Source organism: Gymnoscopelus braueri (genome assembly GCF_963280865.1).
Source record: "Gymnoscopelus braueri genome assembly, chromosome: 2".
In the NCBI taxonomy this organism is placed as follows: Eukaryota; Metazoa; Chordata; class Actinopteri; order Myctophiformes; family Myctophidae; genus Gymnoscopelus; species Gymnoscopelus braueri.
The window spans coordinates 56,024,682-56,044,517 of NC_137604.1; the positions used below are offsets into that span (position 1 = coordinate 56,024,682).

General features: G+C 44.3%; 1 protein-coding gene across 1 annotated transcript in view; it reads left to right on the forward strand.

Moving 5' to 3' along the window:
- The window catches only part of ern2 (endoplasmic reticulum to nucleus signaling 2), a 29,741-nt gene extending 24,267 nt beyond the window's left edge, over nt 1–5,474 (forward strand). Inside the window, exons 18-25 of the mRNA XM_080449422.1 lie at nt 268–364; nt 564–763; nt 1,132–1,279; nt 1,372–1,499; nt 2,195–2,318; nt 2,483–2,550; nt 2,921–4,814; nt 4,922–5,474. Of these exons, the coding sequence (XP_080305548.1) occupies nt 268–364; nt 564–763; nt 1,132–1,279; nt 1,372–1,499; nt 2,195–2,318; nt 2,483–2,550; nt 2,921–3,103 (948 nt within the window). The 3' untranslated portion in view covers nt 3,104–4,814; nt 4,922–5,474. The remainder of the gene's footprint in view (nt 1–267; nt 365–563; nt 764–1,131; nt 1,280–1,371; nt 1,500–2,194; nt 2,319–2,482; nt 2,551–2,920; nt 4,815–4,921) is intronic.
- The last annotated feature ends 14,362 nt before the right edge of the window (nt 5,475–19,836 follow it).

Below are 19,836 nucleotides of genomic sequence, written 5' to 3' on the forward strand. Positions count from 1 at the left end.
GGGTTGAGGTTAGTGATGGGATTAGAATTGGCAACAACCAAAAACAAACTGCAGTTTAAACATAAAATTGCTTTTGACTTTCCCATAAGATAATAAGTACAAACCTGTGTGTGTGTGTGTGTGTGTGTGTGTGTGTGTGTGTGTGTGTGTGTGTGTGTGTGTGTGTGTGTGTGTGTGTGTGTGTGTGTGTGTGTGTGTGTGTGTGTGTGTGTGTGTGTGTGTGTGTGTGTGTGTGTGTGTGTGTGTGTGTGTGTGTGTACTCTATAGTACGTGGAGGAACCATCCTCTTTCCCTGGGATAAACGCTGTGAGCCTGTTGGAGCAAACCATGTGTGGCCTCTCTCATCTCCACTCCTTAAACATAGGTCTGTCACACACACACACACACACACACACACACACACACACACACACACACACACACACACACACACACACACACACACACACACACATATACATTTTACAGCTCTCTATCAGACTCGGGCAGTTAAACATTAAAAGCGTCTCTGTGTTTCCCCACCTCTCCCTCCATCCTCCTCCTCCTCAACTCCCACCCCTCAGTCCACCGGGACCTGAAGCCCAGGAACATCCTGCTCTCTGGTCCCGGGGCTCTGGGCCAGGTCCGGGCTCTCATCTCGGACTTTGGCCTCTGTAAGAAGATCATGGATGGTCGAACGAGCTTTTCCCTGCGTTCTGGAATACCAGGAACTGAAGGCTGGATCGCCCCCGAGGTGCTGCGGGATACGCCTGGTAACAACCCGGTATGACATGACACACACACACACACACACACACACACACACACACACACACACACACACACACACACACACACACACACACACACACACACACACACACACACACACACACACACACACACACACACACACACACACACACACACACACACACCATACATTGTCCAAACTCGTTAACATGACTTTCAAATTACTGAAATGACTGGTCTGCCAAATGTTTAGCTGTACAGAAACTGTTGAGATGTTGTAATGTGACTACACTTAGTTCCACCCTATTGTATAATACACCATCTTGAAGGGTATTCCTCTCCTCTCCTCTCCTCTCCTCTCCTCTCCTCTCCTCTCCTCTCCTCTCCTCTCCTCTCCAGACAGCAGCTGTGGATGTGTTCTCAGCAGGCTGTGTGTTCTACTATGTGGTCAGCGGGGGGCAGCATCCATTTGGAGACACCCTGCGACGACAAGTTAACATCCTGGCTGGGGAATACACACTTTCACACTTCATGGAGGATATGCATGGTGAGTGTGTGTGTGTCTCAAACATGATTGCAGAATGTATACTTTTTTCCCCTCCCTATTAAACAAACCTTGTCTCCTCTCCACCCAATCAGATGATGTCATAGCTCGAGATCTGATCGAGCGAATGGTCAGCCCTGACCCGGAGTCCCGCCCCTCCACTTCCTGTGTGCTCAAACATCCTTTCTTCTGGAGTCCTGAGAAGCAGCTGCTGTTCTTCCAGGTTTGTGTCTGCGTGTTGAACTGGTTAGCAAAAAACAATAAAGTCCGCACACTGGATCATGCTCCAAAGTTTAAAATTGATTCGGTTTCCACCAATGGACGTGACGTTTCGACCTGAGTGACCTGAGTGACCTCTGCCCGGCACCTGGTACTTTAGTGTGTGGATGTGTGTGCTTTATTGTTTGTTTCTTGAAACAGTTAAAAGTCAAATATTTGAAAACCGCAAAATAAATATAAATATTAAATATTTTTTGACCCAGAGTCAAATGTTTTATGGTTTTATGATTCACCAGGAGCCTGTATGGCTTGGTTCCAGGCTTAAAATAATTTATATCAATATTTTTGGAAATCTCTATGGAAACATTTAATGGGTTTTCTATCTGTGGCACCACAAAATGGCCGCCACTGCTATGCCCTATACCTGCAGAGACGCATGTAATCTGTTGCATAGCAAGAGATGTTGTGGGTGACATTTACGCCCCCAAGTGTGTTTAATTCTTGTAAGAAACGGCGAGGTTGCTAAAAGCTGACATGGTAAGCAAATGTACAATATAAATGTTCAGATGTGGTTCTTGGGACATGTTAGTGTGGAGCATGAGCTGGCCTGTTTACTAACCTGTGTGTGTGTGTGTGTGTCTGTTTCTCCCTCTCTCTGTGTGTATGCGCGTACACATGTTTTCATGCGTTTGTTTGTAGGATGTAAGTGACCGTATAGAGAAGGAACCAGTTGACAGTCCCATAGTGGTCAGACTGGAGACTGCAGGAAGAGCCGTGGTCCGAACCAACTGGAGGATGCACATATCTGTGCCTCTACAAACAGGTACACACACACACTCACACTCACACTCACTTTGGAAAGTACAATCCTTTACAGCATGGACGAAGCGATTAACCAATAGATCATCTCATTGTTATGATTCATGTGTTGTGTTTTCATTCAAACAAAGTATGTGAATCCAATTTTACGTGGTGTGTGTGTTGTAGATTTGAGACGCTTTAGGACATACAAAGGGAACTCGGTCAGAGACCTGCTGAGAGCCATGAGGAATAAGGTTAGTGTGTGTGTGTGTGTGTGTGCCTTAACACATAATATCATCTCTGCTCATATGTCCAAAACTTTTCACGATTTAAATTGAAAAAAATCTAAAGTAGCATATCCGCAAGCTCAAAACGCGTGACTTCGCGCAGCTCGAGCAGCGTTTCGAGCTTGCGGATCTGCTACATTTAATACTTTAGTGTGACGCTATTGTATGATAAAGTATGGCGTTAATTTACAAAATCGAAAAACAAAAAAAGTTTAAATAATATTCCATATTATGGAGATAAGAGGTTTCTGCCCGACAGCAACGGTACGTGCCTTTGTTCTTCCTGTGTGTTCATGCACGGTCTTGCTTCTCTAAAACGTTGTGCTGTATGTTGTAGAAACATCACTACCACGAGTTGCCGGCGGAGGTCCAGGAGACCCTTGGAGAAGTACCGGAGGGTTTCGTCAACTACTTCACCTCTCGCTTCCCCCGTCTGCTGCTGCACACGCACGCTGCTCTGCACATCTGTGCGCACGAGAGACTGTTCCACCCATACTATCTGCCCCCCTCCGCTAAATAGTCAATCAAAACACACACACGCACACACACACACACACACACACACACACACACACACACACACACACACACACACACACACACACACACACAATCACAATATGTACAAAAACCTACCCTGGCCGAGATATTAATTATTTTTCTCAGCAGGAGAAAAACAATGCACTGATCTGTCATTGCTTTTCTTAATTTATTTTTTTCCCCCTTTACAACACTCCTATTTTGTGACGAGATAAAGGATGGCCGCTGTCATACAGGTTTGTTGTGGGAATTTAAAGCTTGTTACAGTAAATATCTATTACAACTTGTTATGAGCAGATGAGAAAAGACTGCATATCTTGGAAGAAATCTTTAAGTATAACTCTAAAGGCCTTTGCAGACAGGGTGCGATTAGTCAATCAGTTTTTACCGCATGCGAAAAGATGCACAAATCGAACTGGGTTCGATTGGAAAAAAAAACGCATCGCCGCATCGCATCGCCGCACGGTAAATTCGGAGCTGGTGTGCATGAGGTCATTGAGAACCATGTGTTCATTTAAAAAATGATATTGTCCGTTTTTTTCGTGCGAAAAATCGCAACCTGTCTGCAAAGGCCTTTATGCTTACCCTTCTATTGTTCTGCCTTCTATAACTTAAAGGACCATACCGGAGGTCTGGCATGTTTAGCCATTAACGCTCCGTGAACTTGACATTACTGCCGACCGTTTTCCAAATGATGATATACAGTGGGAGTTGTGATGTCAGAGGAAGCCTCTGGATTCAGTACAGTATGAAAATCAACTTGAAGAGACTTGAAACGTTCTTGGGATAGATAAGCCAACATAGTGAACTTTATTGCACAGTAACTGTTTTGTTGTGTTTTATCAATTTGATTGATTGATTTTTAAAGTCTAGCTGAAAATAGTCTGTGGAGAAAAGACTGATTTAAGAACAAAATTCAAACATCCATGCAATGCTTAGCCAACATTGATTCAGGTAAGTTTAATGGTCTATTTAATGACTTAACACATTGGGTGCCAGAGGTTTATTAAAATATTATACGTTGAGTGCCAGCATTTCTTCCATCCACTTGCGTTATACATTTCGTGCTGTGAGAAGCCCCGACGCGGAAATGCATGTAAACAAAGCGTGCGTGCGAGACGGCGGAGGGTCCCGACTAACGCCTGGAACAATAATATTTCCAACGCGACCCTCCATTGCAGCGTGATCGCCGATCGAAAACGGCTCGTTTCCTCCACATTAAAAAGAAATGGAGATATTAAGCTTTTAATCAAGGAGATAACATTGAAAACGCCGACCGGAAGGATTTTTGACATGGAGCCACATCCAGCCTCTTCTTCTCAGAAACTGCTTGGGTGATGTCAAAGTTTCGTTTTAGCGCCCCACGTGGCCCACATGTATAAAAATAGAATTGGGTCAAAAACGGTCCGGACCGTTTTTGGCATTCAATGTGTTAAAAGACCATTAAACTGTAAACAGTCGCGAAAACTAGAAATAAATGATCAGAAAGATTGATCTTACTTTATGTACAATATGTATCCGAACCTGTGAATAGACGACAACCGGTATGGTCCAATATAAGGGCCAAGTGTCTCCAGTAGAGTCCGCCAAAGACAGCTCAGTACAATATTTAATATCACGGTTAATGCATCTAATCTGAGATTATTCTTATCTGCTTGTGTGTGTATGTGTGTGTATGTGTGTATGTGTGTGTGTGTGTGTGTGTGTGTGTGTGTGTGTGTGTGTGTGTGTGTGTGTGTGTGTGTGTGTGTGTGTGTGTGTGTGTGTGTGTGTGTGTGTGTGTGTGTTACTTTGATAGCTCCAGAGGGACAGTGTGTTACTGCAGGTAGTTGATTACACTGACTGAACAATGTTTAGTTTTTTAGTTTTTGTTTTGTTTTGCAAACAAAAACTCAACACATTTACACCTTTTTAATTTATGGGGTGTTTTTATGAAAATGTATTTCTTGAATGCGTCATAGCATATTGCCAACAGTGTTGCACTGTGAAGATCAGATTTCTATTTTTCCAAGTTTACTGGCAAGTTTAAAAGTGCCAACCACGTGTATTTTTTGTACAGACGGCTCACCTACCCCCCATTTTAACTGAAATGTCATAACTAAATGTTTAATAACGGCGCCACTCCAGAATGTAGGCATTTCCAGGTCCTGTAAGCCTATATATTAGACCTAATGAAATGCTAATGAATGTTTTATGAATGCACTCTTGACTAGCAGTCTTACTACTGTTGCTCTGGTTACTGGATGAATGTTTATGCATTGTGCTGCTCTAGAATGAAGGGGGGGAAAAAACTTTTATACTTTTTTTTGTTTGAGTGAATAAAATATTGCTTTGAGTCCTCTAAAGCTTGATGGGAATTCAGTCTTGTTATTTCCCCACAAAACAATGGGACCATATGATACTGACATGTTATTTTCTCTATCTGTCTGTCTGTCGAGTTATAGATAGATTATCTTTCTATCTAGATGATAGATTATTCTGTATTTTGAATGTAGTTTGAATACTAAGTAGTATGGATACAATGAATGATGTAGATAGCAGTGCAAGAAACTCTGGGTCGGGTGAACAGAACGATCGGAGGGTATGAACAGAATTCTAATCACACCGGTTATTATTGATCAACAAACACCACCTTTGACTTTATAATTCAGATATTTGCTCCTGTCTGTTTGAAGCATAGAGAAACCCTCTGGAGTTGGCCTGGTGTTAACCACATCTCAACAAAACCATCATGTTGCTTCATTTCTTTGATGGTATGAAATCCTTGCAGGGAGTTGATCTATTTCACATTCCACTGAGTTGATGTTGGAGAGTAGAACACTAGGAAGCTGTGGACGGTTTGGTATTACGCCCTTCTCACCTTTTGCGGTGCCGTCTTCTCTTTGTTGTTAAGCCCCCTGTTACTGTTGTCTGGGACGTGGTGTGTTCAAGTGAAGGATCCCAGTGGATAAAGTCTGGGTTTGGGCATACCTGCCAACCTCAGACCGTCAGAAAACAGGAGATATTTTTTCTAGGTGGGTGGGGGGTAATTTCCAGTATGCTGGTGGATTTGGAGAGTTTGAGTCACTATGAATTGAGTACAAAAGGACCCCAATTGAAACAAGCCAATGGCTTTCTTGGGTTTTTTTGTTTTGTTGACCTTGTATTATTTCAACTGTACATGCAAATTTCTAAATAAAGTAGTCAATCAAATTAATCAATCGATCAATGAGTGTGCCAGACTCAAAGTGGTATGGGAGTAATCATTGCTATGTGTATGTTAGTCTGTGTGTAACCCTATGAGTCATAGGGCTACTATAAATGTGTGATTTAGAGGTTTGATTTGATTCAAGTACTGTATTTAGAAAGACATGGAAACAGTACATGGAAGTACAATTCACAATACAAGGTCCTCTAAACTGGATCGCTCATAAAAGCACAATGACTTATTTAAAATGAGATCCCTAAGCACTCAAAACAGGTGTAGTTGAATGTTCCCATTGGAGGGCGCAATACACTTATACAGTATATATTCAGGAACTACTTCCTGTTCTGTAAACTTCACTTCCAGGTTGTTTTAGTTGCTGAGAACAAGCTTTGAACAACTACTGGTATGAAAACACACACAGAATAATCATTTAGTGTTGATTATTTCCATGATACATCAGAGCTAATGAGCCATTCTCTTATTGGAGTCCTGACCAAAGAGAATTCAGTCAAGTTTAGTGGTGTTGTCAAACCACTTGGCCCAAAGTTTGTTGCTAATGCTAACTATGTCATAACATACTTTATATGCTTGTTTGAGTCCAGATACTTGATACAAACCAACCAGGGGTTATGAGAATGTTGTGTTAAACGTACTTTAGTGCAACACTGTATCGTTGTAGTGATGTTTATGAAGAGGTTTAATGCTAACTAAGATGCTAATCACTAAGCTAGCTAGCTAGCCTTGGTTAGTGAGGCAGCAGCATTATGAAACATTAAAGGGCCATTCTGCTTATTTTGTGACATGAAAACCATTTGGTTTGAGTTGCTTAAGACACTAATGGTTTGTTGTAGTTACAAGTACCTGGATGGTTATAATTTACATATTAAATAAATAATGACTAAAAAGGGGAATATATTAAAAGGTTAATAAGGATTAATTATAGTATAGTGAAAGCTGAAGTTAAATTATTCATTTGCAAATAATTCATTCGTTATTTTGTTAATTTATGCTGTGATCCTGACATGATACTATGACAACTAATAGAATACGCACATCACTTGGTTGAGGTGCTGGGTTGGAAAGTAACATGAAGAAAAACTAGAAAATGTGCTCCTCGGAGCACAAGTCTCCGCCAGCAGACCCGTGCTATTTCAATAGCACGGGTCGTCTTGGTAGAACGGGTCGTCTTGGTAGAATGCGCGTGGTTTTTGGTGTTCTGCAGGGGCGACTGAATATGTAGTGTTTGCATCTAAAAAAAAATCTTCTTGAAGCAATGTGTCATATGGGAGTCCTCGTAATTGACTGGTTTGTTCAAATGCTTGTCTGTCTTCTTCATCTTCATTGTCTTGAACAGTTTCAGCAGTTGATTGGTGTGTTTGATCTATGTCAGTTTTCTCTAGTGCTACATAATGTATTTGATCAAGGTGGCCAATTGTTACAGTATTAAGACTTCGGCCTTGTTGTGGGATCAATTCAACTCTATAGTCCTCTTCTGTGTTACTGTTGTAGATGAGTATGATTTCTTAGCTTTGGCCTTCTGCGCCTTTGCTTGACCAATGTTAGGTGTTCTCAGAGGGACACACACACGCACGGACGGGTGATTTGTACTGGAAGGTACTGTTCCAATCAAGAGTGATTGATCCTGTCTTACCTCACTTCAAAAAACATAAATGGCTTTTTGAAGTGACACACCTATTTATAGGATTTTATTTCATCATGCGTCTCGCTAGCCAATCAAAAGCATTGGTGACAACATATTGTCACGTGTCACGTGAAGTTTGACCAATGTTAGCTTGGCTAGGAGGGAGGTGAACACACAGCGGGACGAAGCGAAAACATACTCTCCGCTTCCGGCGGAGACAATAATAAACCTGCACACTCATCTGCTCCAATGTAAATGTATTGACAACGTTTCGAGCCAAGGCTCTTCATCGGGTCAAACTCGAGAAGTGTGTCACTCACCCACCATTCACACTGGAGAAAAACCCTATGGGTGTGATCAGTGTGGACAACACTTCTCAACAATGGCCTACCTTAAAAGACACAAGAGCATTCACACTGGAGAGAAACCCTATGGATGTGATCAATGTGGACAGCACTTCTCTAGAATGTCCAGCCTTAAAAGGCAGCAGATAATTCACACAGGAGAGAAACCCTATGGCTGTGATCAGTGTGGAAAACACTTCTCTGACATAAAAAACACCAGAGAATTCACACTGGAGAGAAACCCTATGGGTGTGATCAGTGTGGAAAACACTTCTCTGACATGTCCGGCCTCAAGAGCCACCAGATAAATCACACTGGAGAAAAACTTAAAAGCCTATGGATGCGATCAGTGTGGAAAACGCTTCCCTACGATCTCCAAACTTAAAATCCACCAGAGAATTCACACAGGAGAGAAACCATATGGATGTGATCAGTGCGGACAACACTTCTCTCAAATGGCCACCCTAAAAAGCCATGAGAGAATTCACACTGGAGAGAAACCCTATGGGTGTGATCAGTGTGGAAAACACTTCTCTCTAATGTCAACCCTTAAAGGCCACCAGAGAATTCACACTGGAGAAAAGGTCTACGGATGTGATCAGTGTGGAAAACACTTCCCAAACATCTCCAAACTTAAAATACACCAGCGAATTCACACAGGAGAGAAACCCTATAGATGTGATCAGTGTGGAAAAGCTTTTAGTCGATCAGATGGTTTAGAACTACACAAGGTTGTACACACTGGATTTAAACTGTTTCTGTGTGGTCAGTGTGGAAAGAGTTTTACTAATTCAAGCAGCCGAAAACGTCATGAGCGCACACATATGAAAGATACATCTGATTATTTTGAACAGTAAAACAACAGCTTCATTATAGAGAACGGGAAACATCAGCATATCCATATAACCAAGTGTAACATGATGATCCATTATAGTATTTGTTAAACAATTGTTTATCAATATGGCTAAACGGTCATAAACACATTACATGTATATGAGCATGTTGATTCTAGATGTGTGAACAATAGCATGGGGATGAATGAAATGTTGATTTGTTTATTAATTCCTAGTTAACTTAACATACTGTTTAAAATAAGTGCTCTTTTTAGTAGTATTTCTTTGTAGTTGAATCAAGAGTTTACAGATAAAATATTAGCATATAGGTGGAAAATCTATCAATTTTTTGTTTATGCTTCATTACTTCTGAGCTTATGCTTTACAATGATTATTATTTTCTTATGCTGTATTGTCTTGGTGGAACATGTCCCACCAACATTTTGCTGCAGATAGAAATAAAATACTTTATCCAAGACACAGTGTCGACATCAAATGCATAAAGCACGTTGCAGTAAGGATACCCTCCCCACATGTAGACATTGTCTATAAGTACAGCTGTGTGGCCCCGGCGCCAGGAGGGAACCTCAAGGGGGCGCTCTCCTCTTCTAGCTGTCACTGGAGGCAACTTCATCCAGATTAAAGACACTGTGTTAAAGATGTGCACTTCAATCTGATCACTGTTCTCATTCCCTCCAAAGCAGTACACCTTGTGTCTTACTGTGACAGCAGCAAGGTCTTTCTTTGGTCCTCCTCTCAGATGTACGGTCCAGGGTAACATTTCACACACCAGCACCACCGTCAAACAGTGTCACAAAGTACAACAATTACCCAGTGTCAATGAATATAATGGTGATTTTCACACTAAATGCTGCTAAATGATGTTTTCTTTATTTGACAACTACTTTTAAAGAACAATTGCACGGCTGTGATGACAGTGTGATGTCATTGCATTATGACGTCCTTATGTAGAATAAGCAGTGACTTGGCAACAACTAGTATCCAGACTGATTGTTACGTTCTGCTTTGAGATGTTTTAAATAATAAAAACATCTCAAAGCATCATGCAGGGTTCGATCGACCTCCACAGTTGAGAAAAAATCACACCCAGTGTGAAGAGAGTGGTGCCTTTCATGAGTTCATTTCGTTAGTTACTTTTTACAGACTTTGATGACTTCAAAGTATTTTTACTCATTTTAAGTACTTTAAAATGTTTTTTACTGATTTTTACGTGTTTTTACTCATTTTAACATCTTTTAAGTATTTTTACTCATTTTAAGTATTTTTACTCATTTTAAGTATTTTTACTCAGTTTAGGAACTTTAAAGTATCTTTACTAATATTTAAGTATTTTTACTCATTTTAAGTATTTTTACTCATGTTAAGTATTTTTACTCAAAAGTGTGTGTGTGTGTGTGTGTGTGTGTGTGTGTGTGTGTGTGTGTGTGTGTGTGTGTGTGTGTGTGTGTGTGTGTGTGTATAATTAGTGTAACTGGTTGCATCTTTGTGTTGCAATCAGCCGCAGCTGTTGAGGCTGTGCTCAAACATACAGAGGGGCCGTGCTCATACGGACACACAGACACACAGACACACAGACAGACACACAGACAAAGTCACTCCTTGGAGTGGCTAGCACCACTCAAAAATCTGTAGTCCTGCGCCTAACCTGTCACGCTGTGAGACGCTGGTGGTGTAGCTAGGAAACGATGTGTGTGTCCAGATGTTAACCGTTGGAGACAACATGAAATGGCCAGCCTGTCGCCACGCTGGTTGCCACATCAACTGGTTGCTCATGCATTAGACTAATAGAAGCGCTCCGTTCACATGATAGTTTAATAGCTGTAGAAACAAGTCAATGATTTTGGTAGTCACACCATGCACCACAAACTCTTGTGTGAAGTCTGACAAGTGCATAAAAGCCTATCATCTTAGTTATCTTTTAATTACAAAGGCTGCTGTGCACTGCAGAGCGTAGAACAGCACCACCTGCTGTAGGTCCTACGTTCAGACAGCAGCACCATCAGTTCAAACTAGTAGCCTCATTATATCACAATGCATGTATCTAATCAATATCAAGCCCATTAACCTGGACTCCACACACCTCTTCAGTTGTGCATTAATGCAATTTTCTAACCACTCTATTACATGGCCACAACTTTGTGTGCGAAAATGTCATATGACCATGACCATTATGACCATAATGGCCACATGGATGGAAATAGGAAATACAAGGAGGACAAATAAGCTCTGATAGTCATTTGTTTATTAAGGGTTTACATCCTCAAGATACTATGCTAAATAGCACAATCAAAATCAGCTATTCAACAAGCATGTACAGTGTACACATACAAGGAGACAGTCTTCAAACATTGTTCTCTTGCAGTAGGCACAACAATCACATGGAAGAAACCTAAAAAGAAACCTGAGTGCCACACAGGCTGTATATGGGACAAGTGCATGGAAGCATATTGCACATAACTGAATATTGCACATTTGAGTAGACCATGCAGATTGTCCTAGCACCATTACTACATGGCCATTTAGCAGACAATTTATCCAGAGTGGCTGACTTAAGTAGTAGCCGTGGGAACCAACGGAGCAGGAGGCTCCTGTTTTGTAGCGTGAGGCAGCTTGATGTACAAGTGGGATCAGCACAGCTGAATGGATAGAGGGGCTGCTTGCTTGGGTCGCAGTAGGTACTAGTTTCAATACTTGGCTTTGGCTGTGTTTTTGTGTTCCATGAGCAAGACCTTAACCCATCCAACCCTTGATGTTTGGCGCCAAGCAGGGCACTTTTCCTCAACATTTTTATCCCACGATTTTGTAACCCATTTTTTTCACCCAGTGCCAATTGCCTAAGCTGTAATCCTGGGCACTACTCTCCCTCTGCCAACCTTGGGAGAGCCCCGAACTGAGCTCATGCTCAATGCATGAGGAGTGAGCAGGCCGCTTCTTATCACCTGACGGGGAGGGGTTTTGGCATGACTGATGATGGATTGAATCCTGACGTTACCTCCCAATCTCAGGGCAGACACTCTAGAAAGTAAAAGAACATAATAAGGGTATTATTATTATTACAAGGGTAAATGAGTGCAAAAAAAACAACTGAGTGCTCCAAATGATCCAGGTAAACATCAAACCTGTAGCATCTGTATGCATGATGAGGTGGTGAGGCTAGCTGGTGGCCTCCTCCTCACTCCTCTTCCTCACTCCTCCACTCCTCCTCACCATCATCTGTCCTGCTTGCAGGACAGATGATGGTGAGGCCTGAGGCTAGCTGGTGGCCTCACCATCATCTGTCCTGCAAGCAGGACAAAATAAATCCTCCGCAATGGGGGGGGATTTCCTACACAGCCCATGTGGAACCAGAGACCACAGGTTGTGCATTCAATCTGAAAGAAATCATGAACTTCATTTAACAAAACATTATCACAACACATACCTATCATACCTCATACCCAATCATTAACTTGGTCTCCTTCCTCTCCTCCTCCTTCCTTCTCCCCACAGGCACGACACAGCTCTGACATGTCATCTATTGAAGATATGTCTATTTAATACAGTACATTTAATTGTTTGGTTAGGCTGATACAAAGTGACATTGCAGCCTACCGGTGCACCAGAGCTGTTTAGCAGAAATGTGCTTATTTCCCGTCTCATCTGGTTGATTCCCAGCATGTCTGTTGGGAAATCAAGTGTTGTTGTGTTGCCCTGGAGGATCAGTTCTGCTGCCTTGAACAAAGAACTTACAGGTGAATCTACCTTCACAATAAGGTTACTTTTTGGTATTTAGATGTGTTGTTCTTGAGCACAAGTTCTAAGAATGTTTAGATAGTAGGTTGTGTAGACAGATAAGGTTGATGTTGTTTACCAGCTACAGTTTCTTTGAACTACATTGTTCTCTTTAACTACTACAGTATATTATATGTTTGTTGACTATAGGGTTCATGACATGTACACTGATCTTACACAAGTTGCTCTGGGTGAGAGCATCTACTAAATGGCTTAATTGGAAATTGTAATCTTACTTTGCATATGAGTACGTCACAGGACGATGTGTCACGCTGGGGAGGATGTTGTGGTGTTAGGCACTGCCACCGAGATATGTTTCCCTTCTTCTGCCTCATGGAGGCTCTAAAGCATGAGGATAAATCAAAATCATCATGTGTTGATCTACTTTTCACATAGGCCTAGATTTGTTTTGCAACTAAATCCATATCACTGGACAATAAATACCTACTGTACATGAGCAAACCATTCCTAGCACATTTTTATTTGAGTTGGAGATGCTCCAAAAGGGTAAAAAAAAAGATCCTGTTGGCCTTTGGATACATCACCTTTAGGAACAAATAGGATTAAGGTTGTGTCATGTAGCCTACGCAAAGCTTAAGAGGTGGTAAATATAATGCTGTGTATTTGGACAAAATACATACAACTAGGGTCCAGTGACCATTTAAGCCAACAGCTCCCGCAATGGTGTCATACTCCATCACCTGCATATAATCATTCCATTTGTTAAGTTAAGCCTATAAGCATAACTATGGTGATCCCTACCTTTTTGAGAATGTTATTCTTTTTGCCTGTGAATATGTCCGTCATGGTGAATGAATCTTGGTATTGGTGGCAGTGGTAAGCCTATAAATGTAGACATTCAGGACCTGCACATATAAAAATTACTTGGGCCAACTCCAATCATTCATTATACTGTATTTCATATGAGGCAACAGCTGAGGTCCTTTAATGAAAATGAAGGGAGTTATACCTCACTCTCCAACCACTGGAGAGGTCTAAGATTATTTAGGTCCATGGCGTAATGTCCCTATTTTGGCCCAAATTATTTCTCCCCTCTTCGACCATACTGTATGTCATCAATGACTGGAAATACACAGAATTTCAGTCATTTGTACAGAGCAGAATCTGACAACAGAATATTTTATGTCACATACTGGAAGGTAAATACCGTTGGTCTGGATGGGGCTAGGCCTGACTGGGGCCTCAGAGGGGTGGATGGTCGGAAGGAGGTGGTGTGGTGAGGGGACTGGTGAGGGAGCAGAGGGAGCAGGGGAAGGGGATTTGGCACGGAGGGAAGGTGAAGGTGAACGGGTAGAAGGGGAACATGAAGCCAGAGGAGAAGAGCAACCAAGCTTCTGCAGCTTGGCTGGAATCCTTTCCTCTGGCTCAATGTAGTGTGTTATTTGGTCAAAGCTGGCAACTCTGGTGCCCAGTTTGTGGGCCAGGATAACACGCTTCCCTTTAATTGATCTTATTTGCATAGGACCCAGCATGTCACTCTCCATCTTCCCTCCCTTGCGCTGCTCCTGCAGGATGTTTTTCACAAGTACCAAATCCCCAAAAGGTCATCCACACCATGCAACAGTTTCCTCTTGCTGATCTTGTCCTGGGACTTTTGCATTTTGTGGATGACCTTTTCATACACCTCCCTCTGCTCCTTCAGTCCCTCACTCACCACCTCCTTCTCAGCCAATGCCTCCACCTTGAAAAGGAAGGAAGCAAGCACTCATGAGACGAGTTTTCGAAGTACCAATGTACAGGGTGCACGGTTCAGGTGGATAAAGTTCATAGAAAGGAATACCAGCACTCACTTAAGTCCTTTTAGGCTCTTATTTATTTAGGTCATAGCTCCCCAGCAGCAGCGTCAAACCGGACGTTTCGGCCCAGAGGCCTTCTTCAGCGTATAAACAAATGCCTCCACCTCATGTGTTATCTACAAGTACAGAAATGCAAGAGTTCATTATAATTATTAAGTTAGGCAAATGATGACCACCACCTCTAACCACATTCAAGAATTAGAGCCTCTAACCTCATAGGTGCTGGCCACCTCTGATGGGTACCGTGCCTCCCTCCCAAACATCAGCCGATAGGGGCTGTATTGTGTTGTGAGCTGTTTTTTTGTGCGAAGACCAAACATGCACGCTTGTAAGTGTTTATCCCACTGCTCAGGGTGGTCCAAAACCAGCTTGTGTAGTGACCTGAAAATGTCATATCATTTATAGGACATTTTACATTGCTAATTAATTAGCTGCATATTTTCACCAAAAGTAACTTGCCTTTGGATGGTGCCATTCATTTTTTCCACCAACCCATTCGTCTGGGGGTGGTAGGGGGCGCAATAGCTCCCGTCAATCCCCAGTGTGGCACATATGCCTTCGTTGATCTTTAATTGCATAATTGTTGTGAAAACAAAGTGAGGAGCATAATAATGTCATACTAAGGGGATATAAAATATATTAATTAATATATATATTAAATAATATTTATATTTATTATTTATACTGTACCTTATGATTTTTTAATTATTTCCCATTGTCTGTTAGCAGTCTCTGAGGCACACCAAATTTGTAAATAAAATCCATGACGCACTCAGTGACCTCCTCTGCTTTTTTACTCTTAAGAGGGTAGGCCTCTGCCCACTTTGTATAATAATCTATAATCTATAATCACACACACACACACACACACACACACACACACACACACACACACACACACACACACACACACACACACACACACACACACACACACACATATAGATTACCTCCCTCTGTTTTTGTGAGCTTCAGAAGGTCCATGCCGACCAACTCAAATGGTTCGGCCACCTGAAACACATGTTTTCATGAATATGAGGTTATCTTTTTTGGGTGTTGACATGAGCACTTAGTGTCACAAAATATAGCACCTTTATTGGGTTGTACTGGCTTTGTTCCTTTAAATTGGACCATTTGGCCTGACACTGGGCACTGCTTAATCTGAAGGAAGAGAGTGCACAGAATCATTGTATGCATGAAGTTCAGAAAGAAAATTATTCACTAAAGTGAAGCAGTGACTGTAGCAAATATGAGTTGACTTTAGTTCCCTACCCATCTTCCAATGTCAGCTTGCATCCCCGGCCAGAAATAGCGAGCGATAATGGTATGGTGGGTTTTTTCGACACCACGGTGGGCCCCAATATCGCTGCTGTGAAACTCCTGGAAGATTTCAGATGCCTTTTCTTTAGTTGTTACCAACTTGGCCCAGTGCTGATTCAGGCCCCTCCTCCTGCACAACTGAAGAGGTGTGTAGAGTCCAGGTTAATGGGCTTGATATTGATTAGATACATGCATTGTGATATAATATAATGAGGCTACTTGTTTGAACTGACGGTGCTGCTGTCTGAACGTAGGACCTACAGCAGGTGGTGCTGTTCTAAGCTCTGCAGTGCACAGCAGCCTTTGTAATTAAAAGATAACGAAGATTATTAAGATGATAGGCTATTATGCACTTGTCACTTCAGGACTACGGATTTTTTCTCAACTGTGGAGGCGGATTGAACCCTGCATGATGCTTTGAGATGTTTTTATAGACATTTTTTTTTCTTCATGATTCTAACTGCTTTATGGGTGCATGTCTTTACTGTTTCATACAAGTAAGATTCCACAAACAATGGGATGGATGTAATGCTTTATTCATTGATCTAAACAACGTTAAGCTTTGACGAAGTGAGCTCCACCCACTTCTGTCGGGGACACGCAGGAACCCAGTTGAGCCGGGAGGCAGAAAAACTAGAGGTTACGAATGTAACCCCGGTTTTAGTAGGTTCGGAGTTTACTACTCACTATGGGATATCAGCGCCCTCAGGCGATGGACAGAGCAACACACACGCTCCCGACGCCAATACTGATTGGCTAAGGGTATGTCACGAGTCCGGAAGACCCGGGAGTATAAAGGCTCCCCCGTGACATAGGCTCTTCCTCTTAACATTCTGCTCTCTGCATGCCAAATGCGCACAGAAAGGGGTGTCTGGTGAGTAGTAAACTCCGAACCTACTAAAACCGGGGTTACATTCGTAACCTCTAGTTTTACCACGGTTCTCCGTTTACTACTCACTATGGGATTCATAAACCCCCCTTGAGGTAATGAGCCACACAACCCTGACAGGCCCGCACGCCCCTCAGCCCCTAGGTCACGTCCCCCCGGACGTGACCTATGACCCCCAGGCCATAGGTCCACGACCTTATGGCCCCTGGGCGCCCCCCAGCCCACCGGGCTGGGGTGCGGGATAGATAATAAGATTAGGCCCTGACAGACTCTAGAGTCTGCCTTATTCTCTAACAGGCAGACACAGTCCGCCTCATAAACAACGAGGAGCAGGGCCCTATTCCCCAAGACACAGCCCTGCTGGTCCCAAGGAAACCTAAAGAGGAAGTCGAAAGATACGGAGAAAGCCCCAAGCCTACTCCCTATCCTCCACTGACCTGGAGGCAGCAGCCACACCCAGGACCGCGTGCGCCACTGATGACGCCGCCACGTCCAGGCTGTAAAAGGCAGCAAAAGTCGATGGTGACGACCAATTTGCAGCTGCACAAATCTCCTGGATCGAAGCTCCCTTGTAGAGAGCCCAGGACGTAGCCATGCCTCTAGTAGAGTGGGCCCTCAGACCCCCCGGGACTGGGACACCACTACTCACATAAGCCAGCTTAATGGCATCTCGGATCCATCTAGAAAGCGTCGCCTTGGTGACCGCCTTCCTCTGAACCCCCGCGCCAAAAGAGACAAAGAGTTGTGTCGATGAACGATTGGCCGCTGTCCTCTGGCAATAGAGCTTCAAAGCTCTCACCGGACAGAGGCAATGTAAACGCCTGTCCTCCGCCGAAACGAAGGGAGGTGGATGAAAAGCCACCAATTCAACCGGATCCGGGGCCACCACCCCGGTCTTTGTAACGAACGCCAGGTTTGGTTTAAGCAAAACCCTCCTGTCGTTGTTCAGAAAATTCATGCACTCCGGGCTCACCGAGAGCGCGTGCATGTCACTGACCCGTTTAGCCGTAGACAGGGCCACCAAGAGGACAGTTTTGAGACTAATGACCCTCAGATCCATAGACTCAAAAGGCTCGAACGGGGGACGGCACAGTGCATCCAGCACCACCGTCAAATCCCAGACTGGGAACAGCGGCCTGTTAACCGGTCTAGCTCTCCTGGCGCCGTTCATAAACCGGCGCACGAAGTTATGCTGACCCACCGTCTTGCCATCGTCGAAACCTAGGTGGCAAGCCGAAATGGCCGCCAAATACACTTTCACTGTCGAGAAAGATAAACCCTGATCTAACCTTCTCTGTAGAAAAGTAAGAATGCTGCCCACCGGGGCCTGGACAGCCACCACCACTGGTGACTGCTCCAGACACCAAGATGCGAACATATTCCATCTGACCTCGTAAGCCTCCCTTGTGGACATGGCCCTCGCGCCCTGGATGGTAGCCACCACATCAGGGGGGAGGCCACACGAGTTCAAATTCGCCCTCTCACGGGCCAAACCCATAGGTCTAGGTCCTGAGGGCGCTCGTGGAACAGCTCGTTCCCTCCCTGCCTCACCAGGTCTGCTATGGGAGGGAGGGCCAGAGGCGCATCGTAAAGGAGCGGAGCTATCTCCGACCTCCACGTGCCCCACGCTGGGGCCACCAGCAACACCGACAACCCCTGGAGCCTGACCCTCTCCAAGGTGGGGAGGATCAACTCCATTGGCGGGAAGGCATAAAGCAGTTCGCTCGGCCAACTGTGTGCCAAGGCGTCCATGCCCATGGAACGGTCCCCCTCCTTCACTGAGAAAAACCGAGAACACTTCGCGTTCTCTTTGGAGGCAAACAAATCGATCTGGGGGCGACCGAATCTGCGCCAGATCTGTTTCGCCACTATCGGGTGGAGTGACCATTCTCCGTACCGGAGACCGCCCCTGGACAGCAAGTCCGCTCCGTGGTTCAGGAGGCCCGGTACATGAGACGCCCGTATGGACGCGAGCCGTGAATCGCACCAAAGCGCCATCTCGCGTGCTAGACCATCCAACACCAGGGAGGTCAGGCCTCCCTGCTTGTTGATAAAACACATGGTTGTAGTATTGTCCGTTCTGACCGCGACATGACAACCCACGATCTGTGCCTCGAAATGTTTCAGAGCGAGGAAAACCGCCAGCAGTTCCAGGTAGTTGATGTGGGCCGACCGCAGTGTCGGATTCCACACTCCCCTGGTCCACCTGCCCTCGTGGACGGCTCCCCACCCTGTCAAACTGGCGTCCGTGGTGATGACCTTCCACGAAATCACAGCTCCTATACTGACCCCCTGGGACAGAAGAGCTGCTTGTGACCATGGTCTGAGTGCCTCCACACACCATGGAGACACCATCACAAGCCGACGACCTGAGGTGGGTGGGATCCGAAGGGCCCTCAGCCACCTCTGAGCGGGTCTCATGTAGAGCCTGCCTAAGCGTATTAAGTGAATGGCCGAGGCCATGAGACCTACTGCTTGCATGCATTGTTTGTAAGTAACTTTCCGCCCCAGGCGGAAAGACCTCACACAAGCCAAAACGCTGTCTATCCTCTCCTTGGATAGACGTGCCCTGAGCGTGTTCGAGTCCAGCGAGATCCCCAAGAAGGTGGCCCGCTGGGACGGAACCAAAACGCTCTTCTTGACGTTGATTGTGAAACCCAGTGACGTCAGGTGGGAGATGGCCACGGCCGTGTGCCGCGCCACCTCCTCCTCTGAGCCTGCGGCTATCAACCAGTCGTCGATGTAGGTCGACAGACGGATTCCCTGTCTCCGTAGTGGAGCAATGGCCGCGTTGGTACACTTCACAAACACCCGTGGGCTCAACGACATACCAAAAGGGAGAACCATGTACTCGTACACTTCCCCTTCGAAGCCGAAGCGCAGGAACTT